Genomic DNA, 24,044 nt, shown 5'->3' with positions numbered 1-24,044 from the left:
TTGTGTATAAATATCAATATTTGATCTGTAGTCAATTCAATTTTGTTGCAGGTTGGCAGTGTCTCACTTTAGTTTTTTTAAGCTTAATTTCTCGGATATTAGCATACCCTGCCTCTATGTTTGGTATAGCCATACAGTAGATATCATATGAACCTAAATGATCATTTTATGGTTTGACCTTGGGCAACAACACTACCACAGGTCATTGAATGGTGTCATGACTAAGAGGTGGGATATGTAGTCTTTGTTGTGGTTTGGATGGTGCCTCCATAAGAGGGGAAGGTTGAGAAGATTCTCGGCTTCACTCTGACATCACCCTCCTGAAAGACTGAGCGCTCCAAACGTTCTTCAAGTCTTGTCCGTTGGTAAGTTGAAAAAGCAAGCAATTCACTTATGATCATTACATAATCAAATACCAGGTTTGTGCAAATTGCATTCATGACATTAGAAAGTGAGATGAAATGGTCTCTTTATTACGGAAATGCAAGGGTCTCTTAAAATAGTTAAGTACATTGTGTCTGATTAGTTGTTGGTAATACTATACTAGACAGTCATAATGCATAGACAGTGAGGTTAATCAATTGACATTTACATTAAAGGGATATTTTATAAGGGTGCATGAGATTTGCTGACCATGACTAAAAAGTAATGACATAGCCTATAATTATAGTATTTATAACATGTGAACATACCTGTTTAACAATACTTAGACTGCACGTACATCTTTGATGAAAAACTATCTGCAGTGAGAGGTTTTTCCTCAGAAAACGTTGATAGGCAAAAATTCAATTTTGAGTATGCGTTCAATAAATGACCCTGAATTAAATTGCGGCACAGGAAACTGTAATGGAAAGGCAGGAAATAATTGTAATGTCTTCTTGTGCCTTCTGAATAAAGCAATCAATGTTTGGGGGTTTAACAAGGTCGGGTCCTTGGTTCCCACCAGATTGGAAAGGTCTGTTGTTGTAATGGCTCCTGATATCTGGGCCTCATTGGCCTTCACTTATCAATGTACTCAATGGTTCAAATTAACCGATAAAGAAGGTCCTTGATTGACGACTCATTGGTACATTTTAATTAGTACTGTTTAATTCATGCTGTTATGAGATCTATTCATTCTCTAAAACATTGCTTAAAACATTAAATACATTTTACTGTTGTAGTCGCAACAGTAATCTACCATGTGATAAATCAATTCTATGTTTTTCCACAGCAAACTGTCTAACTGATCAAAATGGGTGAATGGGACTTGCTGGGCCGGCTGCTGGACAAAGTGCAGTCCCACTCCACGGTCATAGGGAAGATCTGGCTAACTGTCCTGTTTGTCTTCAGGATCCTGGTCCTTGGGGCCGGGGCAGAGAAGGTGTGGGGGGACGAGCAGTCAGACTTCGTCTGTAACACAGACCAGCCTGGATGTGAGAACGTCTGTTATGACCACGCCTTCCCCATCTCACACGTCCGTTTCTGGGTGCTTCAGATCATCTCTGTTTCCAGCCCAACCCTGGTGTACCTGGGCCATGTCCTCCACATCATCCACGTAGAGAAGAAAGTCAGGGAGAAGATGAAGAAGCAAGCACAGGATGAGCAAGCAAATAACTTCCTGAAGAAGGGCTACAAAGTCCCCAAGTACAGCAACGACAATGGAAAGATTAACCTGCGTGGCCGTCTATTACGCAGTTACGTACTGCACGTACTGGTGAAGATCCTTCTAGAGGTGGGGTTCATTGTGGGACAGTACTACCTATATGGCTTCACCCTCCAGGCCCGCTTTGTCTGCGTTCGCTTCCCCTGCCCTCACAAGGTGGACTGCTTCCTGTCCAGACCCACAGAGAAAACCGTCTTCATCTGGTTTATGCTGGTTGTAGCCTGTGTGTCTCTACTCCTCAACCTCATTGAACTCTTTTACCTGTTTGTCAAATTGGTCAAAGAGTGTCTGGACAGAAGGCAGGACTACACGGTGACCCCGGTCACCCCTGTCCTGGAGAGGAAGGCCTTTGAGAACAAAGACCAGATGATCCAGAACTGGGTCAATCTGGAGTTGGAGCTGCAGGGGAGGAAGCTAGGCAGTGGGGTGACGAAAAGTGTGGCTTCTGAGGAAAACACTGCTAACATGGGGGAGGTCCACATCTAAGGTGTCAGCTTTTGAACACATTCTTTTTCACACAACCTGCTTGTTTGTTGACTCAATGATTCGCATGCCAGTCTACAGCCATACATATTTCTCCTAAATATTAAATTACATATTGATCATGTTTTTATGTGATAAAGGATTCATGTTTGAGCTTGTACCACAGACAAATATTGTCTAATATAAATATGTTTCTTTATATTAGATGCATTCCTTAATTTTCTAAATATTTCTTTGGGATTTGTATAATTGGTTGTGACATTGCATGTATAAGTAGATGTCATTCATATAACACAATAATCTTGATTTAATAAATTATTATTTTATAAGGAAATTATTCTGGCTGGTATTGTGTTTGGTTTGAATGTTTCGGACACCATGATACCTATTTTACGAAAAACTCTGGGCTCTGTGTTATCAATTCATTACAAGACAAAATGGTTTATTTAGATGTGTTCCTGTTAAGACTGTTGAGTGCATGCTTCTTATTGTTGTGGGTATATATCTTTCTGTCAGTCATTATATATGGCCCTTCCTGTCAGTCCTGTACAGGTTAACTTTTAAAATGGCATTTGCTGATTATGACAACGTGACAGGGAACCTGACGCAATCCTTACCACCATCCTCCAAAACTCAAGGTTCAACTCATGTTAGCAATCAGTTGGTCTTAGAGGTATATTTTCCATAGAGTCAGGACCAGGTAGGAGGCAACTTTTTTCTCCTCACTTCACATTTTCCTATCCTTTGAGTCATTAAAAAACAAAAACAAGTAATAGTTTGTTCTGTAATTCTTTTGGATCTAATGAATTTTTATTGAAGTTATTATAGTAGTAGACTGTTCAGTACGTAAGGTGTTTGGGGTGTACTGACTACCATGCAATATCATAAAATATGAACATATTATTAATAGTAAATAAGGCATACATCAACTTTTCCTCATTATCAATACATACTAGACATGAACTATGATCTAGCCTGTCATGTGCTTTTTGTTGCTCTTCATTATGTGACTAACTGCTTACATTTTAAGTTTTTTTTGGAACGAGGGTTATCTTTCAATATAGAAGGGTTATTACATACAATGTTGTTATATATATATATTGTCTTTATTTTATTTTTATTTCTTTCACCTTTATTTAACCAGGTAGGCAAGTTGAGAACAAGTTCTCATTTACAATTGCGACCTGGCCAAGATAAAGCAAAGCAGTTCGACACATACAACAACACAGAGTTACACATGGAGTAAAACAAACATACAGTCAATAATACAGTAGAAAAATACATCTATATACAATGTGAGCAAAAGAGGTGAGATAAGGGAGGTGAAGGAAAAAAAAGGCCATGGTGGCAAAGTAAATACAATATAGCAAGTAAAACACTGGAATGGTAGATTTGTAGTAGAAGAAAGTGCAAAGTAGAAATAGAAATAATGGGGTGCAAAGGAGCAAATAAAATAAAATAAATAAATACAGTAGGGGAAGAGGGAGTTGTTTGGGCTAAATTATAGATGGGCTATGTACAGGTGCAGTGATCTGTGAGCTGCTCTGACAGCTGGTGCTTAAAGCTAGTGAGGGAGATAAGTGTTTCCAGTTTCAGAGATTTTTGTAGTTCGTTCCAGTCATTGGCAGCAAAGAACTGGAAGGAAATACGGCCAAAGGAGGAATTGGCTTTGGGGGTGACCAGAGAGTCTTAATAATGATAGAGGGATATCAGTTTTAGGAACTTGGTCTTGATGCTGTTGAGTGCGTGCCCCAAAAATCAAATTAATGATTAAGGATAAAAAGAGAAGTGGAAAACATTGACAACTTGACTCATTGAAAAGATGGGCCTTCTACTGTCAAATTAATTAACTGGTTATTTTCTTCTCTTCTTCAGAAAGCCATTTAACATCAGCAAACATGGGAGACTGGGGTTTTCTTTCCACGTTACTGGACAAGGTGCAGTCCCACTCAACGGTCATTGGAAAGATATGGATGAGTGTCCTGTTCCTGTTCAGAATCATGGTTCTGGGTGCTGGAGCGGAGAGCGTGTGGGGCGATGAACAATCTGGTTTCATATGCAATACGCAACAACCTGGTTGTGAAAATGTCTGCTATGACTGGATCTTCCCCATATCACACATCCGTTTCTGGGTCATGCAGATCATCTTCATCTCCACTCCAACTCTTCTGTACCTGGGTCATGCCATGCATGTCATCAGCCAGGAGAACAAGCTAAGAGTCATACTGCACAACCAAGAAGATAATGGCATGTTGAAGAAGCCCAAATACACAGATGAAGCAGGGAAGGTCAGAATTAGGGGAGATTTGTTGGGCAGTTACATGACCCAGCTATTCTTTAAGATCATTCTAGAGATCGCTTTTATTGTGGGCCAGTACTACCTGTATGGGTTTGTCATGGTCCCCATGTTCCCTTGCTCCAAATCTCCCTGTCCCTTTACTGTAGAATGCTACATGTCCCGTCCCACAGAGAAGACCATATTCATCATCTTCATGCTGGTGGTGGCCTGTGTGTCTCTGGCTCTGAATGTGATTGAGGTTTTCTATCTGCTTTACACAAGAGTGAGATGTGGCGGCTCCAAGGGGCGCACTCATCACACTACCTCAGCAGCGAACCCTGCCTCCCTCCGCTCCCATAGGTGGTCTGGTCGCGTGGATACTGAGATGGACCCACTGAGACAGAACAAGATGAACCTGGAGTTTGAGAGTGGCCAGAGTTTAGGGGGTAGTCTGGATGGAGCCACACAAGAGAAAAGGTTGCTAGGTGACCACTAAAACACTTGAAAGTTAATTAGCCATGATTGTACACTACCTGTTTTGCTTGCTTATGTTTATTGATTTAAACGCAGTGCACTAGTAGTTCGTGTATTTTATGTATTGATGTCGAATCTTTTGTATTGTTGAAAATCTGAATGAATACACTACCTGTTTTGCTTGCTTTTGTTTATTGATTTAAACGCAGTGCACTAGTAATTAGTGTATTTTATGTATTGATGTTGAATGTTTACTGTTCAATTGTGAACTACTACAAAATGAAATGTTACCCCTAAATGCCAATACACCTTGATATCTGTGAAATAGAAATGTAATTCAGTTATAATATCCCAATGGTATGTTCTATGTAACATTTTCTGTCATAGGAAGCTTTGGGATTTTGGAAATCTATTTCCCCAGTCAGATGAATTTGTGGATACTATTTCTATGTCTCCGTGTCCAGTATGAAGGAAGTTAGAGGTAGTTTAGTGAGCCCATGCTAACTAGCGTTAGCACAATGAATGGGAGTCTATGGGTATCTGCTAGCATTGAGAAGTTGATAAAGGGCCCCATTGCCAAAATCCATACCACCTGGGGTCTTGAAATTATTTGTATATTGCCTGATGAATGTTAACAACCGAGAAATTGTCTATCCTACAATACAATCTAGATATGCAGTGTTTATTTGTTTGAAGGAATAAATAAAATATATTGTAAAAAAAAATGTTTTAAATATTTGTATTAATGGTGGTTGCATGAACCTTAGAGACTGAAAACTCATCAAACAATCACTGAAACATGTTACAATAATACACATGAAGGAATAGTTGAGTCTCTTTGGACAGCATTTATGGAAATATTGCTTTTAAATGAACATCACTGAAGAATAAGATCTTAATTTGATCACTATTTTCTTGCTGTAGTGTATTTAAGGTTTATCAACACCTACAAAAATACATTAATTAAAATTATAACCTAATAATTCACATTTCCTGTTGCTGCAGGATTATTTTCCTGCTGTAGCAAACTGGCTCAAATTAAGATCCTACATCTGTATGTCTCCCAACTCTCAAAATAAAGTGGCTTATTATTATACCAGAACTTTGTAAAAATACCAATCCAGACAAATGTTCTAGGAGTGCTAGACTGTGTACACTGCATATGAAAATATTGCTATAGGCATAACTTGAAAATAAGGAATGGCACATCCTCCAACCCTCACAATAAAGGGGCTTATAGCTATAGTATAATAAAATAAGTATCCTTATTTTTTGCCAGAACTCTATTAATGTCAATCGTGGCACATATTCTGAGAGAGCATTGTCAACAACAAATATACAATTTCATACAGTATACTCCGAAAACTATCCAAAGAAATCCCCCACCCCTTCAAAATATTGATTTAAGATTTCATGAACTTATATTACCCTTTGCCTACCTAGACCTAGACCACCCACATTTTCTATGAGAAATCATTAGCAAAGTCTATGGCTTAGATTACAATGCAATTTCATGGTTATTACTGACTCATTTGGAAATACAAAATGACTCAACTTTAAAATGTACCTTATCATTGTTTTGCCAATTATTAACTTGTACAATCATTCCCAGGAACACATAATTCTAAACAGCAGATGTATCATTTCCATGTACAACATGTGTCAGCTCGCACGACAAGACAATTGTGTAATTCGACAAAACTAAAGTTCAAGGTAAACTAGTAGCAGTACGTAGCATTTCAACATTTGCCACTACAACTGGTGGATGTTGTGTTCTGCCCAGAAGGTGTCTGTTTTAAGGTAAGACATATTTAATGAACTATTTTGTTGTTTTCACTTTACATGAAAACACATAAGAATGCAAATCTAACATCACTAAAACCAAAATGATTTATGGATAAGCTTAAACCATTGTAAGATGGACAACCTAGGCTTAAACATATCTTTAACCTACAAACAAAAGTTTGAGTTTTTATTTAAATATTGATTTTGTGGTATTTGGGACATTTTACACTTACATACTTTGGGCATATCATAAAAATAAAAATAAATAATTTGTAAAAAAATGATACTCAAAACAGAATGTTCAGTCAGGCCCATAATTATTGGCACCCTTGATAAAGATGAGCAAAAAAGGGAGTATAAAATATTGAGCTATATTGTATGCTCAAACAAATATAGAAATGATTTTATACTATTACAATTGCTCAGAGAAATAGATATACAGTAGTTTAGAGATTTAGATTAGAGATCACATTGGGAGGTATCTTAGACCATTACTGCATACAGAATCCAGATCCTTGATATCCTTGGTCTGTGCTTTTGGAATCCCCTCTTCAATTCAAACCACAGCTTTTTAATGGGGTTCAAGTCCAGAGACTGAGATTATTTTGTTGTCAATTAACCATTTCTCTGTGGATTTTGATGTTTGCTTGAGGTTATTGTCTTGCTGGAAGATGCACTTTTGTCCGTTTTAGCCTCCTTGCAGAGGCAACCAGGTCTAAAATGTCCTGGTACTGGGTTCATGATGCGTATGACCTTAACAATGGCCCCAGGACCAGTGGAAGCGAAATAGCCCCATAACATCAAATATGTTGGTGGTGGATCTTTGATGTTATGGAGCTATTTTGCCTTCCACTTGTCCTTGGGCCCTTTACCAAGTACCAGGACATGTTTAGTGCCATTATCCTCACAAGATGAGGTATTGAAAGGTACTGAAAACAGGGTTGCCAGTCATTTTGACCAGTATCTTTTTTAGATTTTTTAAATGACTGAGCAATATTTTTTTTTATTTTTATCTCTGAGCAATTCTATTAGCATAAAATAATATTACAATATACTGTAGCTTAGATTTGTATTATTTATTTTATAGAGTGTGTATTTATCAAGGGTGCCAATAATGTTGGATATGACTGTGATGTACTGCATATATAAAAAACATTATATACACTGCTCAAAAAAATAAAGGGAACACTTAAACAACACAATGTAACTCCAAGTCAATCACACTTCTGTGAAATCAAACTGTCCACTTAGGAAGCAACACTGATTGACAATAAATTTCACATGCTGTTGTGCAAATGGAATAGACAACAGGTGGAAATGATAGGCAATTAGCAAGACACCCCCAATAAAGGAGTGGTTCTGCAGGTGGGGACCACAGACCACTTCTCATCTCTACTGTCAAATTAATTAACTGGTTATTTTCTTCTCTTCTTCAGAAAGCCATTTAACATCAGCAAACATGGGAGACTGGGGTTTTCTTTCCACGTTACTGGACAAGGTGCAGTCCCACTCAACGGTCATTGGAAAGATATGGATGAGTGTCCTGTTCCTGTTCAGAATCATGGTTCTGGGTGCTGGAGCGGAGAGCGTGTGGGGCGATGAACAATCTGGTTTCATATGCAACACGCAACAACCTGGTTGTGAAAATGTCTGCTATGACTGGATCTTCCCCATATCACACATCCGTTTCTGGGTCATGCAGATCATCTTCATCTCCACTCCAACTCTTCTGTACCTGGGTCATGCCATGCATGTCATCAGCCAGGAGAACAAGCTAAGAGTCATACTGCACAACCAAGAAGATAATGGCATGTTGAAGAAGCCCAAATACACAGATGAAGCAGGGAAGGTCAGAATTAGGGGAGATTTGTTGGGCAGTTACATGACCCAGCTATTCTTTAAGATCATTCTAGAGATCGCTTTTATTGTGGGCCAGTACTACCTGTATGGGTTTGTCATGGTCCCCATGTTCCCTTGCTCCAAATCTCCCTGTCCCTTTACTGTAGAATGCTACATGTCCCGTCCCACAGAGAAGACCATATTCATCATCTTCATGCTGGTGGTGGCCTGTGTGTCTCTGGCTCTGAATGTGATTGAGGTTTTCTATCTGCTTTACACAAGAGTGAGATGTGGCGGCTCCAAGGGGCGCACTCATCACACTACCTCAGCAGCGAACCCTGCCTCCCTCCGCTCCCATAGGTGGTCTGGTCGCGTGGATACTGAGATGGACCCACTGAGACAGAACAAGATGAACCTGGAGTTTGAGAGTGGCCAGAGTTTAGGGGGTAGTCTGGATGGAGCCACACAAGAGAAAAGGTTGCTAGGTGACCACTAAAACACTTGAAAGTTAATTAGCCATGATTGTACACTACCTGTTTTGCTTGCTTATGTTTATTGATTTAAACGCAGTGCACTAGTAGTTCGTGTATTTTATGTATTGATGTCGAATCTTTTGTATTGTTGAAAATCTGAATGAATACACTACCTGTTTTGCTTGCTTTTGTTTATTGATTTAAACGCAGTGCACTAGTAATTAGTGTATTTTATGTATTGATGTTGAATGTTTACTGTTCAATTGTGAACTACTACAAAATGAAATGTTACCCCTAAATGCCAATACACCTTGATATCTGTGAAATAGAAATGTAATTCAGTTATAATATCCCAATGGTATGTTCTATGTAACATTTTCTGTCATAGGAAGCTTTGGGATTTTGGAAATCTATTTCCCCAGTCAGATGAATTTGTGGATACTATTTCTATGTCTCCGTGTCCAGTATGAAGGAAGTTAGAGGTAGTTTAGTGAGCCCATGCTAACTAGCGTTAGCACAATGAATGGGAGTCTATGGGTATCTGCTAGCATTGAGAAGTTGATAAAGGGCCCCATTGCCAAAATCCATACCACCTGGGGTCTTGAAATTATTTGTATATTGCCTGATGAATGTTAACAACCGAGAAATTGTCTATCCTACAATACAATCTAGATATGCAGTGTTTATTTGTTTGAAGGAATAAATAAAATATATTGTAAAAAAAAATGTTTTAAATATTTGTATTAATGGTGGTTGCATGAACCTTAGAGACTGAAAACTCATCAAACAATCACTGAAACATGTTACAATAATACACATGAAGGAATAGTTGAGTCTCTTTGGACAGCATTTATGGAAATATTGCTTTTAAATGAACATCACTGAAGAATAAGATCTTAATTTGATCACTATTTTCTTGCTGTAGTGTATTTAAGGTTTATCAACACCTACAAAAATACATTAATTAAAATTATAACCTAATAATTCACATTTCCTGTTGCTGCAGGATTATTTTCCTGCTGTAGCAAACTGGCTCAAATTAAGATCCTACATCTGTATGTCTCCCAACTCTCAAAATAAAGTGGCTTATTATTATACCAGAACTTTGTAAAAATACCAATCCAGACAAATGTTCTAGGAGTGCTAGACTGTGTACACTGCATATGAAAATATTGCTATAGGCATAACTTGAAAATAAGGAATGGCACATCCTCCAACCCTCACAATAAAGGGGCTTATAGCTATAGTATAATAAAATAAGTATCCTTATTTTTTGCCAGAACTCTATTAATGTCAATCGTGGCACATATTCTGAGAGAGCATTGTCAACAACAAATATACAATTTCATACAGTATACTCCGAAAACTATCCAAAGAAATCCCCCACCCCTTCAAAATATTGATTTAAGATTTCATGAACTTATATTACCCTTTGCCTACCTAGACCTAGACCACCCACATTTTCTATGAGAAATCATTAGCAAAGTCTATGGCTTAGATTACAATGCAATTTCATGGTTATTACTGACTCATTTGGAAATACAAAATGACTCAACTTTAAAATGTACCTTATCATTGTTTTGCCAATTATTAACTTGTACAATCATTCCCAGGAACACATAATTCTAAACAGCAGATGTATCATTTCCATGTACAACATGTGTCAGCTCGCACGACAAGACAATTGTGTAATTCGACAAAACTAAAGTTCAAGGTAAACTAGTAGCAGTACGTAGCATTTCAACATTTGCCACTACAACTGGTGGATGTTGTGTTCTGCCCAGAAGGTGTCTGTTTTAAGGTAAGACATATTTAATGAACTATTTTGTTGTTTTCACTTTACATGAAAACACATAAGAATGCAAATCTAACATCACTAAAACCAAAATGATTTATGGATAAGCTTAAACCATTGTAAGATGGACAACCTAGGCTTAAACATATCTTTAACCTACAAACAAAAGTTTGAGTTTTTATTTAAATATTGATTTTGTGGTATTTGGGACATTTTACACTTACATACTTTGGGCATATCATAAAAATAAAAATAAATAATTTGTAAAAAAATGATACTCAAAACAGAATGTTCAGTCAGGCCCATAATTATTGGCACCCTTGATAAAGATGAGCAAAAAAGGGAGTATAAAATATTGAGCTATATTGTATGCTCAAACAAATATAGAAATGATTTTATACTATTACAATTGCTCAGAGAAATAGATATACAGTAGTTTAGAGATTTAGATTAGAGATCACATTGGGAGGTATCTTAGACCATTACTGCATACAGAATCCAGATCCTTGATATCCTTGGTCTGTGCTTTTGGAATCCCCTCTTCAATTCAAACCACAGCTTTTTAATGGGGTTCAAGTCCAGAGACTGAGATTATTTTGTTGTCAATTAACCATTTCTCTGTGGATTTTGATGTTTGCTTGAGGTTATTGTCTTGCTGGAAGATGCACTTTTGTCCGTTTTAGCCTCCTTGCAGAGGCAACCAGGTCTAAAATGTCCTGGTACTGGGTTCATAATGCGTATGACCTTAACAATGGCCCCAGGACCAGTGGAGCGAAATAGCCCCATAACATCAAATATGTTGGTGGTGGATCTTTGATGTTATGGAGCTATTTTGCCTTCCACTTGTCCTTGGGCCCTTTACCAAGTACCAGGACATGTTTAGTGCCATTATCCTCACAAGATGAGGTATTGAAAGGTACTGAAAACAGGGTTGCCAGTCATTTTGACCAGTATCTTTTTAGATTTTTTAAATGACTGAGCAATATTTTTTTATTTTTATCTCTGAGCAATTCTATTAGCATAAAATAATATTACAATATACTGTAGCTTAGATTTGTATTATTTATTTTATAGAGTGTGTATTTATCAAGGGTGCCAATAATGTTGGATATGACTGTGATGTACTGCATATATAAAAAACATTATATACACTGCTCAAAAAAATAAAGGGAACACTTAAACAACACAATGTAACTCCAAGTCAATCACACTTCTGTGAAATCAAACTGTCCACTTAGGAAGCAACACTGATTGACAATAAATTTCACATGCTGTTGTGCAAATGGAATAGACAACAGGTGGAAATGATAGGCAATTAGCAAGACACCCCCAATAAAGGAGTGGTTCTGCAGGTGGGGACCACAGACCACTTCTCAGTTCCTATGCTTCCTGGCTGATGTTTTGGTCACTTTTGAATGCTGGCGGTGCTTTCACTCTAGTGGTAGCATGAGACGGAGTCTACAACCCACACAAGTGGCTCAGGTAGTGCAGCTCATCCAGGATGGCACATCAATGCGAGCTGTGGCAAGAAGGTTTGCTGTGTCTGTCAGCGTAGGAGGGCATCAACTCAGCAGCAGGACCACTACCTCCGCCTTTGTGCAAGGAAGAGCAGGAGGAGCACTGCCAGAGCCCTGCAAAATGACCTCCAGCAGGCCACAAATGTGCATGTGTCTGCTCAAACAGTCAGAAACAGACTCCATGAGGGTGGTATGAGGGCCCGACGTCCACAGGTGGGGATTGTGCTTACAGCCCAACACCGTGTAGGACGTTTGGCATTTGCCAGAGAACACCAAGATTGGCAAATTCGCCACTGGCGCCCTGTGCTCTTCACAGATGAAAGCAGGTTCACACTGAGCACGTGACAGACGTGACAGAGTCTGGAGACGCCGTGGAGAACGTTCTGCTGCCTGCAACATCCTCCAGCATGACCGGTTTGGCGGTGGGTCAGTCATGGTGTGGGGTGGCATTTCTTTGGGGGGCCACACAGCCCTCCATGTGCTCGCCAGAGGTAGCCTGACTGCCATTAGGTACCGAGATGAGATCCTCAGACCCCTTGTGAGACCATATGCTGGTGCGGTTGGCCCTGGGTTCCTCCTAATGCAAGACAATGCTAGACCTCATGTGGCTGGAGTGTGTCAGCAGTTCCTGCAAGAGGAAGGCATTGATGCTATGGACTGGCCCGCCTGTTCCCCAGACCTGAATCCAATTGAGCACATCTGGGACATCATGTCTCGCTCCATCCACCAACGCCACGTTGCACCACAGACTGTCCAGGAGTTGGCGGATGCTTTAGTCCAGGTCTGGGAGGAGATCCCTCAGGAGACCATCCGCCACCTCATCAGGAGCATGCCCAGGCATTGTAGGGAGGTCATACAGGCACGTGGAGGCCACACACACTACTGAGCCTCGTTTTGACTTGTTTTAAGGACATTACATCAAAGTTGGATCAGCCTGTAGTGTGGTTTTCCACTTTAATTTTGAGTGTGACTGCAAATCCAGACCTCCATGGGTTGATAAATTGGATTTCCATTGATTATTTTTGCGTGGTTTTGTTGTCAGCACATTCAACTATGTAAAGAAAAAAGTATTTAATAAGATTATTTATTTCATTCAGATCTAGGATGTGTTGTTTAAGTGTTCCCTTTATTTTTTTGAGCAGTATATTTGGTTATTGAAAAAAAACTGAATTATAATGTCTGATGCTAAAATATTATACGTCAGATTTTGACTCAGAATACAGTTAATCTCTTGATAACAGACAGCATGTGAAATCTCTCCAGTCAGGCAATGTGTTTTATAGCTTACTTTACTCAAAGAAATAGCCTTAATATCCCATAAACAGCTTGTGTTCTTCTCCCCGTAACACAGACCGCTCTCTGTTCATCTACTCTGTGATTTTTTTTACCCATTTAATCCTTTTTCATTCAATCTCATCATAGATTTCCAATCATTTGTCAGAATGTTGCCAATAGTGTAACTCAACCTTTCGCTTTGTTTTACCAAACGTATTTATGTTTTTTCCAGCTTCTTTCTAGCCAGAGGTAACAGCAAAAATGGGAGAGTGGGGATTCCTGTCATCACTGCTGGGCAAGGTGCAGTCGCACTTCACGGTCATTGGAAAGGTTTGGATGACCGTCCTGTTTATCTTCAGGATCATGGTCCTCGGAGCAGGGGCGGAGAAGGTGTGGGGCGATGAGCAGTCCAATATGATTTGCAATACCAAACAGCCCGGCTGTAAGAACGTGTGCTACGACCACGCCTTCCCCATCTCCCACATCCGCTTCTGGGTCCTTCAGATCATCTTCGTCTCCACCCCAACGTTGGTGTACCTGGGACATGTCATGCACGTCATCCACAAGGAGAATAAACTGAGGCAATGGCTGAGTCAGGCAGGCAATGAGATGGGGAAAATGCCTAAGTATTCTGATGAGAAGGGTCATGTCAAAATCAAAGGTGAATTGCTGGCTAGTTACACAGTCAATATCTTGTTCAGGATTCTGCTTGAGATAGCGTTTATAGTGGGTCAGTATTACTTGTATGGGTTTATTCTGGAACCCAAGATTGAATGCAGCAAAGCTCCCTGTCCGTTCACTGTAGAATGTTTCATGTCACGACCAACAGAGAAGACCATCTTCATCATCTTTATGCTGGTGGTGGCGTGTGTATCTCTGCTGCTGAATGTGGTGGAGATATTTTATCTGATCTGCTCTACGTGTGGCTCTGGCTCAAGAAGACGAGCCAAACAAGTCCCAGCCATCGCAATGCACAGCTGTCTGGATGGAGGCAGCACTGCCTGAAATCATTGATCACCACTCAGCTATTCAGTGGCAGAGAAAGGATGACACTGAAACTTTTCAGTCCTAAAATAATGCAGTGTCTAAAAAATATTGTTAGGCTCGGCTTGATTCTATAAGTATGGGTTAATACAATGCAGTACGTGTAACAGGACCAAAACTTTGAGCTTTAATTTATTGTCCTCTGGTTAACCAAGCCAACATGTTGTATTTGTTCATGGTGTGCAATAGAAGGAAATCAAATGGATTGCAACCTAATTTTCAGCGGTCTTGTCACTCCTCAGTGTGATCATGTATGAATCTTAATATAATGTGATTCATCATACATTGTTTGGGTTATTGAAACCACACTGACCTAAAGTGACCAAAACAAAATCCAGAAAATATTTGTGACTTTCAATATTTGTAAATATGTCAGTTTGATTTTTGTATTTATTTTATGTGGTTGTAAATAAAATGTAAAAAATGTGAGCTTTGCCTAGAGTGTATTTTATGTTATAAGATGAGGAAAACATTTAAATAACTATAAACAGGCGACTGGTGTGATGTTTTATACCATCATATTTTCTCCTGTCAATATACTGTATGTACAGCATATAAAAAAGTAAATCGTGCAGCAAAACTAGACTATGATGTGTATACTGTATCAGTGATTTGAATGACTCAGAAAAAAATACAAGCCGTAAATATAGCATTGTCTTCTTCGGTCAAGAGGTGCAACAAAATCTTCATGGTAATAATGGACTATAGCAAATGTGTGTGCAATGAGGCTGTAGACTACAGGCTGTATGTATATCTGCAGGAATGTACAGTATATTGCAAGTCAATTATGGTTTAATTTTATGAGACGCAAGTACACTGCTCAAAAAAATAAAGGGAACACTTAAAAAACACAATATAACTCCAAGTCAATCACACTTCTGTGAAATCAAACTGTCCACTTAGGAAGCAACACTGATTGACAATAAATGCCACATGCTGTTGTGCAAATGGAATAGACAACAGGTGGAAATGATTGGCAATTAGCAGGACACCCCCAATAAAGGAGTGGTTCTGCAGGTGGGGACCACAGACCACTTCTCAATGTATGGTCATATTGTTGATGTTTTATTTTGTTTGCTATTTTATTTTTTGCTCCCCTCTATCGTGTACCTGGGCCCCTAGTCCCGTGTCGCAGGCATCCGGGGGGAAAAAAGCAGTTTTGTGTTTGTCTTTCTCTGCCACCTCCACCTGGTTGAAGCCACTCACCAGCTCCAGGGTGGGGAACCAGCAGGCGCCACTCAGTGCATCCAGGATTCTTCACTTCTTGGGAGTGGGTAAGCATCTCGTCTCGTTGTAGCATTCAGTCTCCTGTAATCCATCCACATCTTTATTGAGCCATCCTTCTTCATAACAATAACTGTAGGTGAGGAATGCGGGCTTGCCGTCTCCCTGATAATCTTCTGCTCTAACAGCAGTTTGATGTGAGCCTTGACCTTCTTCTACTGACTTGGTGGAAAACATCTGTACCTCTGACATACTGGAACATCATCTATGTGAGGAATCTCATGTTCTATCAGGTCAGTGTATCCTACATCTCCATCCCCTTTAGCAAAAACATCCGAGTACTTACGCAGTAAACCCCTGACCTGTTCTTCCTGAGATGGACTCAATTTGTGAAACTGTAGATCGTTCACCTGTTGTGAAATGGATGGTTTATCTGGTTTTGAACACACCTGAATATGTTCTATGAATACAGTAGACCTACTCTCATCGGGAAAACCTGTAAACATAACCTTTGTTTCTGAACTGCTAAACACCACCTCTGCTGACTGGGCGGAGGCTAAATGCATACCTGGTTCCAGATACACATTCGCTACCCCCACATTCATAACTGGCATCATTAACTGGCCTGTTTCTTGAGCTATAAAGGTGATCAAGATACCTGCTGGTAAGTCACCTTCCTCTGGTGTCAAAGATTCTAACAGTACTGGTACCCCTGAGCTCAGCCCATCCTGGCAGCCAGTGGCTGAGACCAACTTCATAGTGGGATTAAAAGGTCTGCAGGGGAGAGAAGATTTACAAACTTGTTGTCCTGTTTGTCCTAGGCTCAACATACCTCTAAGGCCTGCCTAAATGTGGCTTCACACTGGTATCTGGCAGTATTGTGGACCATGATGCTGCTTGAGAATGCTGAAATAATTTTGAATTACATTCATTCCCACTGGTCCTGGAACCTCCCCTTTTCTCTCCCTGATATCTGGGTCCATGGAGTCCTTGACAACTAGAATTCTATAAGGACCGACGCTGGAGTCGAGAATCAGGTACGGGAGTCAACATTTCATTAGGAACAGACATGGAACAAGACAGGAACAGCGTCAGCACACGGATATACAAAGACAGACGACAATCAATGCAGCAGCGGGGAACAGAGCTGGGGAACTGACAAATATAGGGGAGGTAATAAACAGGTGATTGAGTCCAGGTGAATCCAATAAATTGCTAATGCGCGTGACAAGGGAAGCAGGTGTGCGTAATGATGGTGGCAGGAGTGCGTAATGCTGGGGAGCCGGCGCCCTCGTGCGCCCAGGGGGAAGACCGGGAGCAGACATGACAGAATTCCCTGTTTTGGCCTCCCGAGATTGGCAGCAGTCTAAGGCACTGTATCGCAGTGTTTGAGGCATCACTACAGACCCGGGTTCGATGTTGCAGCCGGCCACGACCAGGAGACCCATAAGGCGGTGCACAATTGTCCCAGCTTCGTCCGGTTTAGGGGAGGGTTTGGTCATGTTTCGGAGGACGCATGGCTCTCGACCTTCGCCTCTCCGGAGTCCGTACGGGACAAGACTGTAACTACCAATTGGGGATATCACGAAATTGGGGAGAAAATATATAAATATAAAATAAAATAATTTTGGTTTTGAAAGGGTTTTACCTATTACCAGTACATCCAACTCTAGGTTGCCTACATAAGGGATGTCTAGACCCTTTTCTGCTTCAGCACAAGCCAACCACAATCTGACAGCAGACCTACACCTTCAGCTTCAAGGTGTAGGTTTCTTTAAAGAAACTCTCTGTGATCATGCACCCCGTGGAACCTGTATCAATCAAACAGTTTGTATCTAAAACCGTGTCGGTTTTCCCACAACCAACACGTGGCCCTCGGCCGAGCTGGCATGGTTTGCCTCCTGCCCCCTTGCTAGGTTGGGGTTCACATTCTGGTTACAACACCTGGCTAGGTGTCACCCAAGAAACGCACACAAAAAACAACGAATTCAGTCACATTTTAATCATTTAGCAGACAGTCTTATCCAGAGCAAATTAAAGGAGCATTTTAGGGTTAAGTGCCTTGCTCAAATGCACATAGGCAGATTTTTCACCTAGCCGACTAAGGGATTCAAACCAGCGACCTTTCAGTTACTTGCCCAACGCTCTCAACCACTAGGCTACCTGCCGCCGTTAACCCAGATGTCGGTAGCCTGTGCATCTAATCTCCTCTAACATTCCTAGACATATGAGATATTTAAGTCACAACTCAGCAATGTCTCATTATTCATTACAACATCCCAGTGTTACCTGCATATGCCACACCCCATGGTGGTAAAAGGGTGTAACACAAATGAAACATCTATGCAATACATTCAATCAGTGTTACACAACAGAGTCAGAGATCACTGGTAAAATCAACAGCATTCTACTGTATTTGGGATCTCTTGTTATAGTTGTGAGGTCTACACTGCATGGCTTTCATCAGCATGGATATCTATACATGAGAAAACTAATTACGAAGATAGACAGCGATTCAACCGGACATCTAGCAAAACGCATCTTTATCAAACTGTGTTTGTCATTAAGTGCATACATCTCCAGCTGCTGAAGGGCTGCTACGCCCCTGCCTAACCTTTGACCCAATCAGGTAGAACATCTCAACCACATTGAGGAGCAAAGAGACACAAGCCATCACCTGCAAGAAGATGATAAAGATAGCGTTCTCAGTGGGCCATGACATGAAGCACTCTACACGGTCTCCCTTACATGGGTATCCACTGCATTTAATCTTACTGGGCAACACGAAGCCATACAGGGAATACTGACCCACTATGAATCCAACCTCAAATAGAATCTTAAAAAAACACATGAACATGTTACTGACAAGCAAGGTCCCCTATATGTGAACTTTCTCCTTGGCATCAGTGTATTTCGTGGTGATTTCACAATTCCATTATTTCCTTTTGATTGTTGGTGTCTTAGCTGGTTCTCCCTGCGGATGACGTGTATGACATGAGCCAGGTAAACCCGAGTGGTGGTGGAGATGAAGACGATCTGAAGAACCCAGAAGCAGATGTGGGAGATGGGGAAAGCCCGGTCTTAGCACAAACTCTTACAGCCCGATGAAAGTGTTTTGCAGACCATATAGGATTGTTCATCTCCCCATACTTTGTCGATCCCTGCCACCAGTACCAGCAGTCTAAACACAAACAGGACAGTCAGTCAAACCTTCCCGACAACCGTAGAGTGGGATTGTACTTTGTCCAACAGGAAGGCAAGAAAGGACCAGTCCTCCGTGATTGAAGTTTGGCTAATTGGTCAAAGGGAAGACAAAAAAAATGAAAACGTGATAATAATTGTGTTATTACAAATGTAAATAAAGTAGTCAGCCGATGTTCTATGTAACATGTTTTGCTGCCACGTAAGCTCAAGGATACAGTACCACCTGAATACAACTGTTAAACCAAAGCAGCTTTCTTACCTCAGAGGTGAGCACCGTCTCTTCACGCCAGTTATTTTCTACTGAACTCTCTTGATGAATTGGATTCTCTCCTCTTACAGTTTGACATCGGTTTGTATCATTATGTTGTCAACACCGTCCACCCCGATACTCACTGACACCCTGCATGATTTTCATTCCTCTTTACAAATGTTTAAACCAAGGAAGGTGGAACTCATGTTCTTCCTCAGAACTGCTTTTTCAACTAAATATGTTATCATTGGTCAGTCAACACCCAATGTCTCATCCCTGTGAAGGAATCAAGTGTCTGTAAATCCAAAAGGCCATGGTGGATTCATGGATGTTATCAAACACGACCCATGGTATTTGGTTCTTACCTACTGTAGAGAGTAGGCAACTGTACTTTTCAAAGATGTCTAACATCAACAGATGCGTTTACTCATGGAGGATCTCAGCTGTGTACAATCATTTCAAGTACTGACACAAACATTCAGATAAGACAAACATCCGGTAAGAACCACTAACTTTCTGCAGACAATACAGTCAGAGAGGGTTGAATGACTCCACGGAGTGTGTTTGGATCTCACATGTTTAGATCTTCTTTGTGCTGAAGTTAACATGAGGTGAGGGTGGAGCATCAAAAGGTCATCCACTTTTCAAGGAAATGACCCATTGTTGCATGGGTCAAATTCATAAGTGAAGTCTGATTGGTGTAAAAGTGTGACAACAAGCATGCAGTGTGACTGTGAGTCAGGCTGACCAAACCGTCAGGTTTATAAGAATGGCCTACCCTTTCAGTCTTTCAACATCCTAATCCATGGGCACAAACATTATTCCTCGCCTCCGGCTTGTAGATTAAAATGTATTTCTGACCTAAGCAACAAAACTGGTGAGTAAATCAGTTTTGTACAAACTGAGGATAATACAGTATATCATGTAAACGTAGATGTCAATAGAAATATACAATAAACTATCATAGATTTTGATTAGAAATTATTTAAACTTAATTTTAAAATAGTCCTGTGAAACAAATGTACTTCTCCAGTCGGGTTGACAGCTCACTAGTCTACTATCAAAGTCAAAGTATAATCTTAGTAGGATTTAACTATTTCTCTATGAAGGGATTCCTGAATAAAATGTTAGACTACTCCTTTTCTTATTCCATAGATACTAATCAGCCGCAATGGGGACTGGGTCATATCTTTCCTAAATTACTGGACAAGGTGCAGTCCCACTCAACGGTGATTGGGAAGATATGGATGAGTGTCCTGTTTATCTTCAGGATCCTGGTTCTGGGTGCTGGAGCGGGCGTGTGGGGCGACGAACAGTCTGATTTCTTCTGCAACAACGAAGAACCTGGTTGTGAAAATGTCTGCTATGACTGGATCTTCCCCATATCACACATCCGTTTCTGGGTCATGCAGATCATCTTCATCTCCACTCCAACTCTTCTGTACCTGGGCCATGCCATGCTGTCATCAGCCAGGAGAACAAGCTAAGAGTCATACTGCACAACCAAGAAGATAATGGCAAGTTGAAGAAGCCCAAATACACAGATGACAGGGAAAATCTAAATCAGGTAATACTGCTGCGTAGCTACATGACCCAATTGCTCTTTAAGATAGCGTTAGAGCTCGCTTTTATTGTGGGACAGTACTACTTATACGGGTTTTGTCATGAAAATCCTTCTTCCAATGTCAACAACCCATTCCAAAACTGGATTTGCTGAGTACTTCATGTCCCGTCCTACAGAGAAGACCATTTTCATAATATCCATGCTTGTTGTGGCCTGTGTGTCTCTGCTTTGAATGTGGTCGAGGTGTTTTATCAGAATCCAGATCCTTGATATCCTTGGTCTGTGCTTTTGGAATCCCCTCTTCAATTCAAACCACAGCTTTTTAATGGGGTTCAAGTCCAGAGACTGAGATTATTTTGTTGTCAATTAACCATTTCTCTGTGGATTTTGATGTTTGCTTGAGGTTATTGTCTTGCTGGAAGATGCACTTTTGTCCGTTTTAGCCTCCTTGCAGAGGCAACCAGGTCTAAAATGTCCTGGTACTGGGTTCATAATGCGTATGACCTTAACAATGGCCCCAGGACCAGTGGAGCGAAATAGCCCCATAACATCAAATATGTTGGTGGTGGATCTTTGATGTTATGGAGCTATTTTGCCTTCCACTTGTCCTTGGGCCCTTTACCAAGTACCAGGACATGTTTAGTGCCATTATCCTCACAAGATGAGGTATTGAAAGGTACTGAAAACAGGGTTGCCAGTCATTTTGACCAGTATCTTTTTTAGATTTTTTAAATGACTGAGCAATATTTTTTTTTATTTTTATCTCTGAGCAATTCTATTAGCATAAAATAATATTACAATATACTGTAGCTTAGATTTGTATTATTTATTTTATAGAGTGTGTATTTATCAAGGGTGCCAATAATGTTGGATATGACTGTGATGTACTGCATATATAAAAAACATTATATACACTGCTCAAAAAAAATAAAGGGAACACTTAAACAACACAATGTAACTCCAAGTCAATCACACTTCTGTGAAATCAAACTGTCCACTTAGGAAGCAACACTGATTGACAATAAATTCCACATGCTGTTGTGCAAATGGAATAGACAACAGGTGGAAATGATAGGCAATTAGCAAGACACCCCCAATAAAGGAGTGGTTCTGCAGGTGGGGACCACAGACCACTTCTCAGTTCCTATGCTTCTTTGCTGATGTTTTGGTACTTTTGAATGCTATTTTATTTTTGCTCCCCTCTATCGTGTACCTGGGCCCCTAGTCCCGTGTCGCAGGCATCCGGGGGAAAAAAGCAGTTTTGTGTTTGTCTTTCTCTGCCACCTCCACCTGGTTGAAGCCACTCACCAGCTCCAGGGTGGGGAACCAGCAGGCGCCACTCAGTGCATCCAGGATTCTTCACTTCTTGGGAGTGGGTAAGCATCTCGTCTCGTTGTAGCATTCAGTCTCCTGTAATCCATCCACATCTTTATTGAGCCATCCTTCTTCATAACAATAACTGTAGGTGAGGAATGCGGGCTTGCCGTCTCCCTGATAATCTTCTGCTCTAACAGCAGTTTGATGTGAGCCTTGACCTTCTTCTACTGACTTGGTGGAAAACATCTGTACCTCTGACATACTGGAACATCATCTATGTGAGGAATCTCATGTTCTATCAGGTCAGTGTATCCTACATCTCCATCCCCTTTAGCAAAAACATCCGAGTACTTACGCAGTAAACCCCTGACCTGTTCTTCCTGAGATGGACTCAATTTGTGAAACTGTAGATCGTTCACCTGTTGTGAAATGGATGGTTTATCTGGTTTTGAACACACCTGAATATGTTCTATGAATACAGTAGACCTACTCTCATCGGGAAAACCTGTAAACATAACCTTTGTTTCTGAACTGCTAAACACCACCTCTGCTGACTGGGCGGAGGCTAAATGCATACCTGGTTCCAGATACACATTCGCTACCCCCACATTCATAACTGGCATCATTAACTGGCCTGTTTCTTGAGCTATAAAGGTGATCAAGATACCTGCTGGTAAGTCACCTTCCTCTGGTGTCAAAGATTCTAACAGTACTGGTACCCCTGAGCTCAGCCCATCCTGGCAGCCAGTGGCTGAGACCAACTTCATAGTGGGATTAAAAGGTCTGCAGGGGAGAGAAGATTTACAAACTTGTTGTCCTGTTTGTCCTAGGCTCAACATACCTCTAAGGCCTGCCTAAATGTGGCTTCACACTGGTATCTGGCAGTATTGTGGACCATGATGCTGCTTGAGAATGCTGAAATAATTTTGAATTACATTCATTCCCACTGGTCCTGGAACCTCCCCTTTTCTCTCCCTGATATCTGGGTCCATGGAGTCCTTGACAACTAGAATTCTATAAGGACCGACGCTGGAGTCGAGAATCAGGTACGGGGAGTCAACATTTCATTAGGAACAGACATGGAACAAGACAGGAACAGCGTCAGCACACGGATATACAAAGACAGACGACAATCAATGCAGCAGCGGGGAACAGAGCTGGGGAACTGACAAATATAGGGGAGGTAATAAACAGGTGATTGAGTCCAGGTGAATCCAATAAATTGCTAATGCGCGTGACAAGGGAAGCAGGTGTGCGTAATGATGGTGGCAGGAGTGCGTAATGCTGGGGAGCCGGCGCCCTCGTGCGCCCAGGGGGAAGACCGGGAGCAGACATGACAGAATTCCCTGTTTTGGCCTCCCGAGATTGGCAGCAGTCTAAGGCACTGTATCGCAGTGTTTGAGGCATCACTACAGACCCGGGTTCGATGTTGCAGCCGGCCACGACCAGGAGACCCATAAGGCGGTGCACAATTGTCCCAGCTCGTCCGGTTTAGGGGAGGGTTTGGTCATGTTTCGGAGGACGCATGGCTCTCGACCTTCGCCTCTCCGGAGTCCGTACGGGACAAGACTGTAACTACCAATTGGGGATATCACGAAATTGGGGAGAAAATATATAAATATAAAATAAAATAATTTTGGTTTTGAAAGGGTTTTACCTATTACCAGTACATCCAACTCTAGGTTGCCTACATAAGGGATGTCTAGACCCTTTTCTGCTTCAGCACAAGCCAACCACAATCTGACAGCAGACCTACACCTTCAGCTTCAAGGTGTAGGTTTCTTTAAAGAAACTCTCTGTGATCATGCACCCCGTGGAACCTGTATCAATCAAACAGTTTGTATCTAAAACCGTGTCTGTTTTCCACAACCAACACG

General features: G+C 40.9%; 4 protein-coding genes and 2 pseudogenes across 4 annotated transcripts; 5 read left to right on the top strand and 1 right to left on the bottom strand.

The window, feature by feature from the left end:
• Positions 1 to 787: 787 nt before the first annotated feature.
• LOC106607914 (gap junction Cx32.7 protein) lies at positions 788 to 2,406 on the top strand. The gene has a single exon (XM_014205393.2). The coding sequence runs from the start codon at positions 1,235 to 1,237 to the stop codon at positions 2,129 to 2,131; it is 897 nt and encodes a 298-aa protein (XP_014060868.1). The 5' UTR covers positions 788 to 1,234; the 3' UTR covers positions 2,132 to 2,406.
• A 306-nt stretch (positions 2,407 to 2,712) lies between these two features.
• On the top strand, positions 2,713 to 5,605 carry LOC106607776 (gap junction Cx32.2 protein-like). Its single transcript, XM_014205121.2, has 2 exons — positions 2,713 to 2,828; positions 4,004 to 5,605. Exon 2 carries the CDS (start codon positions 4,027 to 4,029, stop codon positions 4,900 to 4,902), a length of 876 nt encoding a protein of 291 aa, XP_014060596.1. The 5' UTR covers positions 2,713 to 2,828; positions 4,004 to 4,026; the 3' UTR covers positions 4,903 to 5,605.
• Positions 3,817 to 9,703, top strand: gja13.1 (gap junction protein alpha 13.1). The gene is made up of 2 exons (XM_045720800.1): positions 3,817 to 3,981; positions 8,080 to 9,703. Exon 2 carries the CDS (start codon positions 8,125 to 8,127, stop codon positions 8,998 to 9,000), a length of 876 nt encoding a protein of 291 aa, XP_045576756.1. The 5' UTR covers positions 3,817 to 3,981; positions 8,080 to 8,124; the 3' UTR covers positions 9,001 to 9,703.
• Positions 9,704 to 10,589: 886 nt separating this feature from the next.
• On the top strand, positions 10,590 to 15,037 carry gja12.1 (gap junction protein, alpha 12.1). The gene is made up of 2 exons (XM_014205391.2): positions 10,590 to 10,778; positions 13,797 to 15,037. Exon 2 carries the CDS (start codon positions 13,826 to 13,828, stop codon positions 14,567 to 14,569), a length of 744 nt encoding a protein of 247 aa, XP_014060866.1. The 5' UTR covers positions 10,590 to 10,778; positions 13,797 to 13,825; the 3' UTR covers positions 14,570 to 15,037.
• Positions 15,038 to 18,395: 3,358 nt separating this feature from the next.
• Positions 18,396 to 19,396, bottom strand: LOC123743332 (gap junction Cx32.2 protein-like; annotated as a pseudogene).
• Positions 19,397 to 20,410: 1,014 nt separating this feature from the next.
• On the top strand, positions 20,411 to 23,596 carry LOC106607620 (gap junction Cx32.2 protein-like; annotated as a pseudogene).
• The last annotated feature ends 448 nt before the right edge of the window (positions 23,597 to 24,044 follow it).

The sequence above is a fragment of the Salmo salar genome, chromosome ssa06 (assembly GCF_905237065.1).
Source record: "Salmo salar chromosome ssa06, Ssal_v3.1, whole genome shotgun sequence".
In the NCBI taxonomy this organism is placed as follows: domain Eukaryota; kingdom Metazoa; phylum Chordata; class Actinopteri; order Salmoniformes; family Salmonidae; genus Salmo; species Salmo salar.
Note: the sequence above shows the minus strand (reverse complement) of the source record. Positions and strands in the feature narration are given on the sequence as shown.

Coding starts and splice junctions, on each gene's coding strand:
- LOC106607776 (XM_014205121.2), top strand. CDS start 4,027: ATGGGAGACTGGGGTTTTCTTTCCACGTTACTGGACAAGGTGCAGTCC.
- gja12.1 (XM_014205391.2), top strand. CDS start 13,826: ATGGGAGAGTGGGGATTCCTGTCATCACTGCTGGGCAAGGTGCAGTCG.
- gja13.1 (XM_045720800.1), top strand. CDS start 8,125: ATGGGAGACTGGGGTTTTCTTTCCACGTTACTGGACAAGGTGCAGTCC.
- LOC106607914 (XM_014205393.2), top strand. CDS start 1,235: ATGGGTGAATGGGACTTGCTGGGCCGGCTGCTGGACAAAGTGCAGTCC.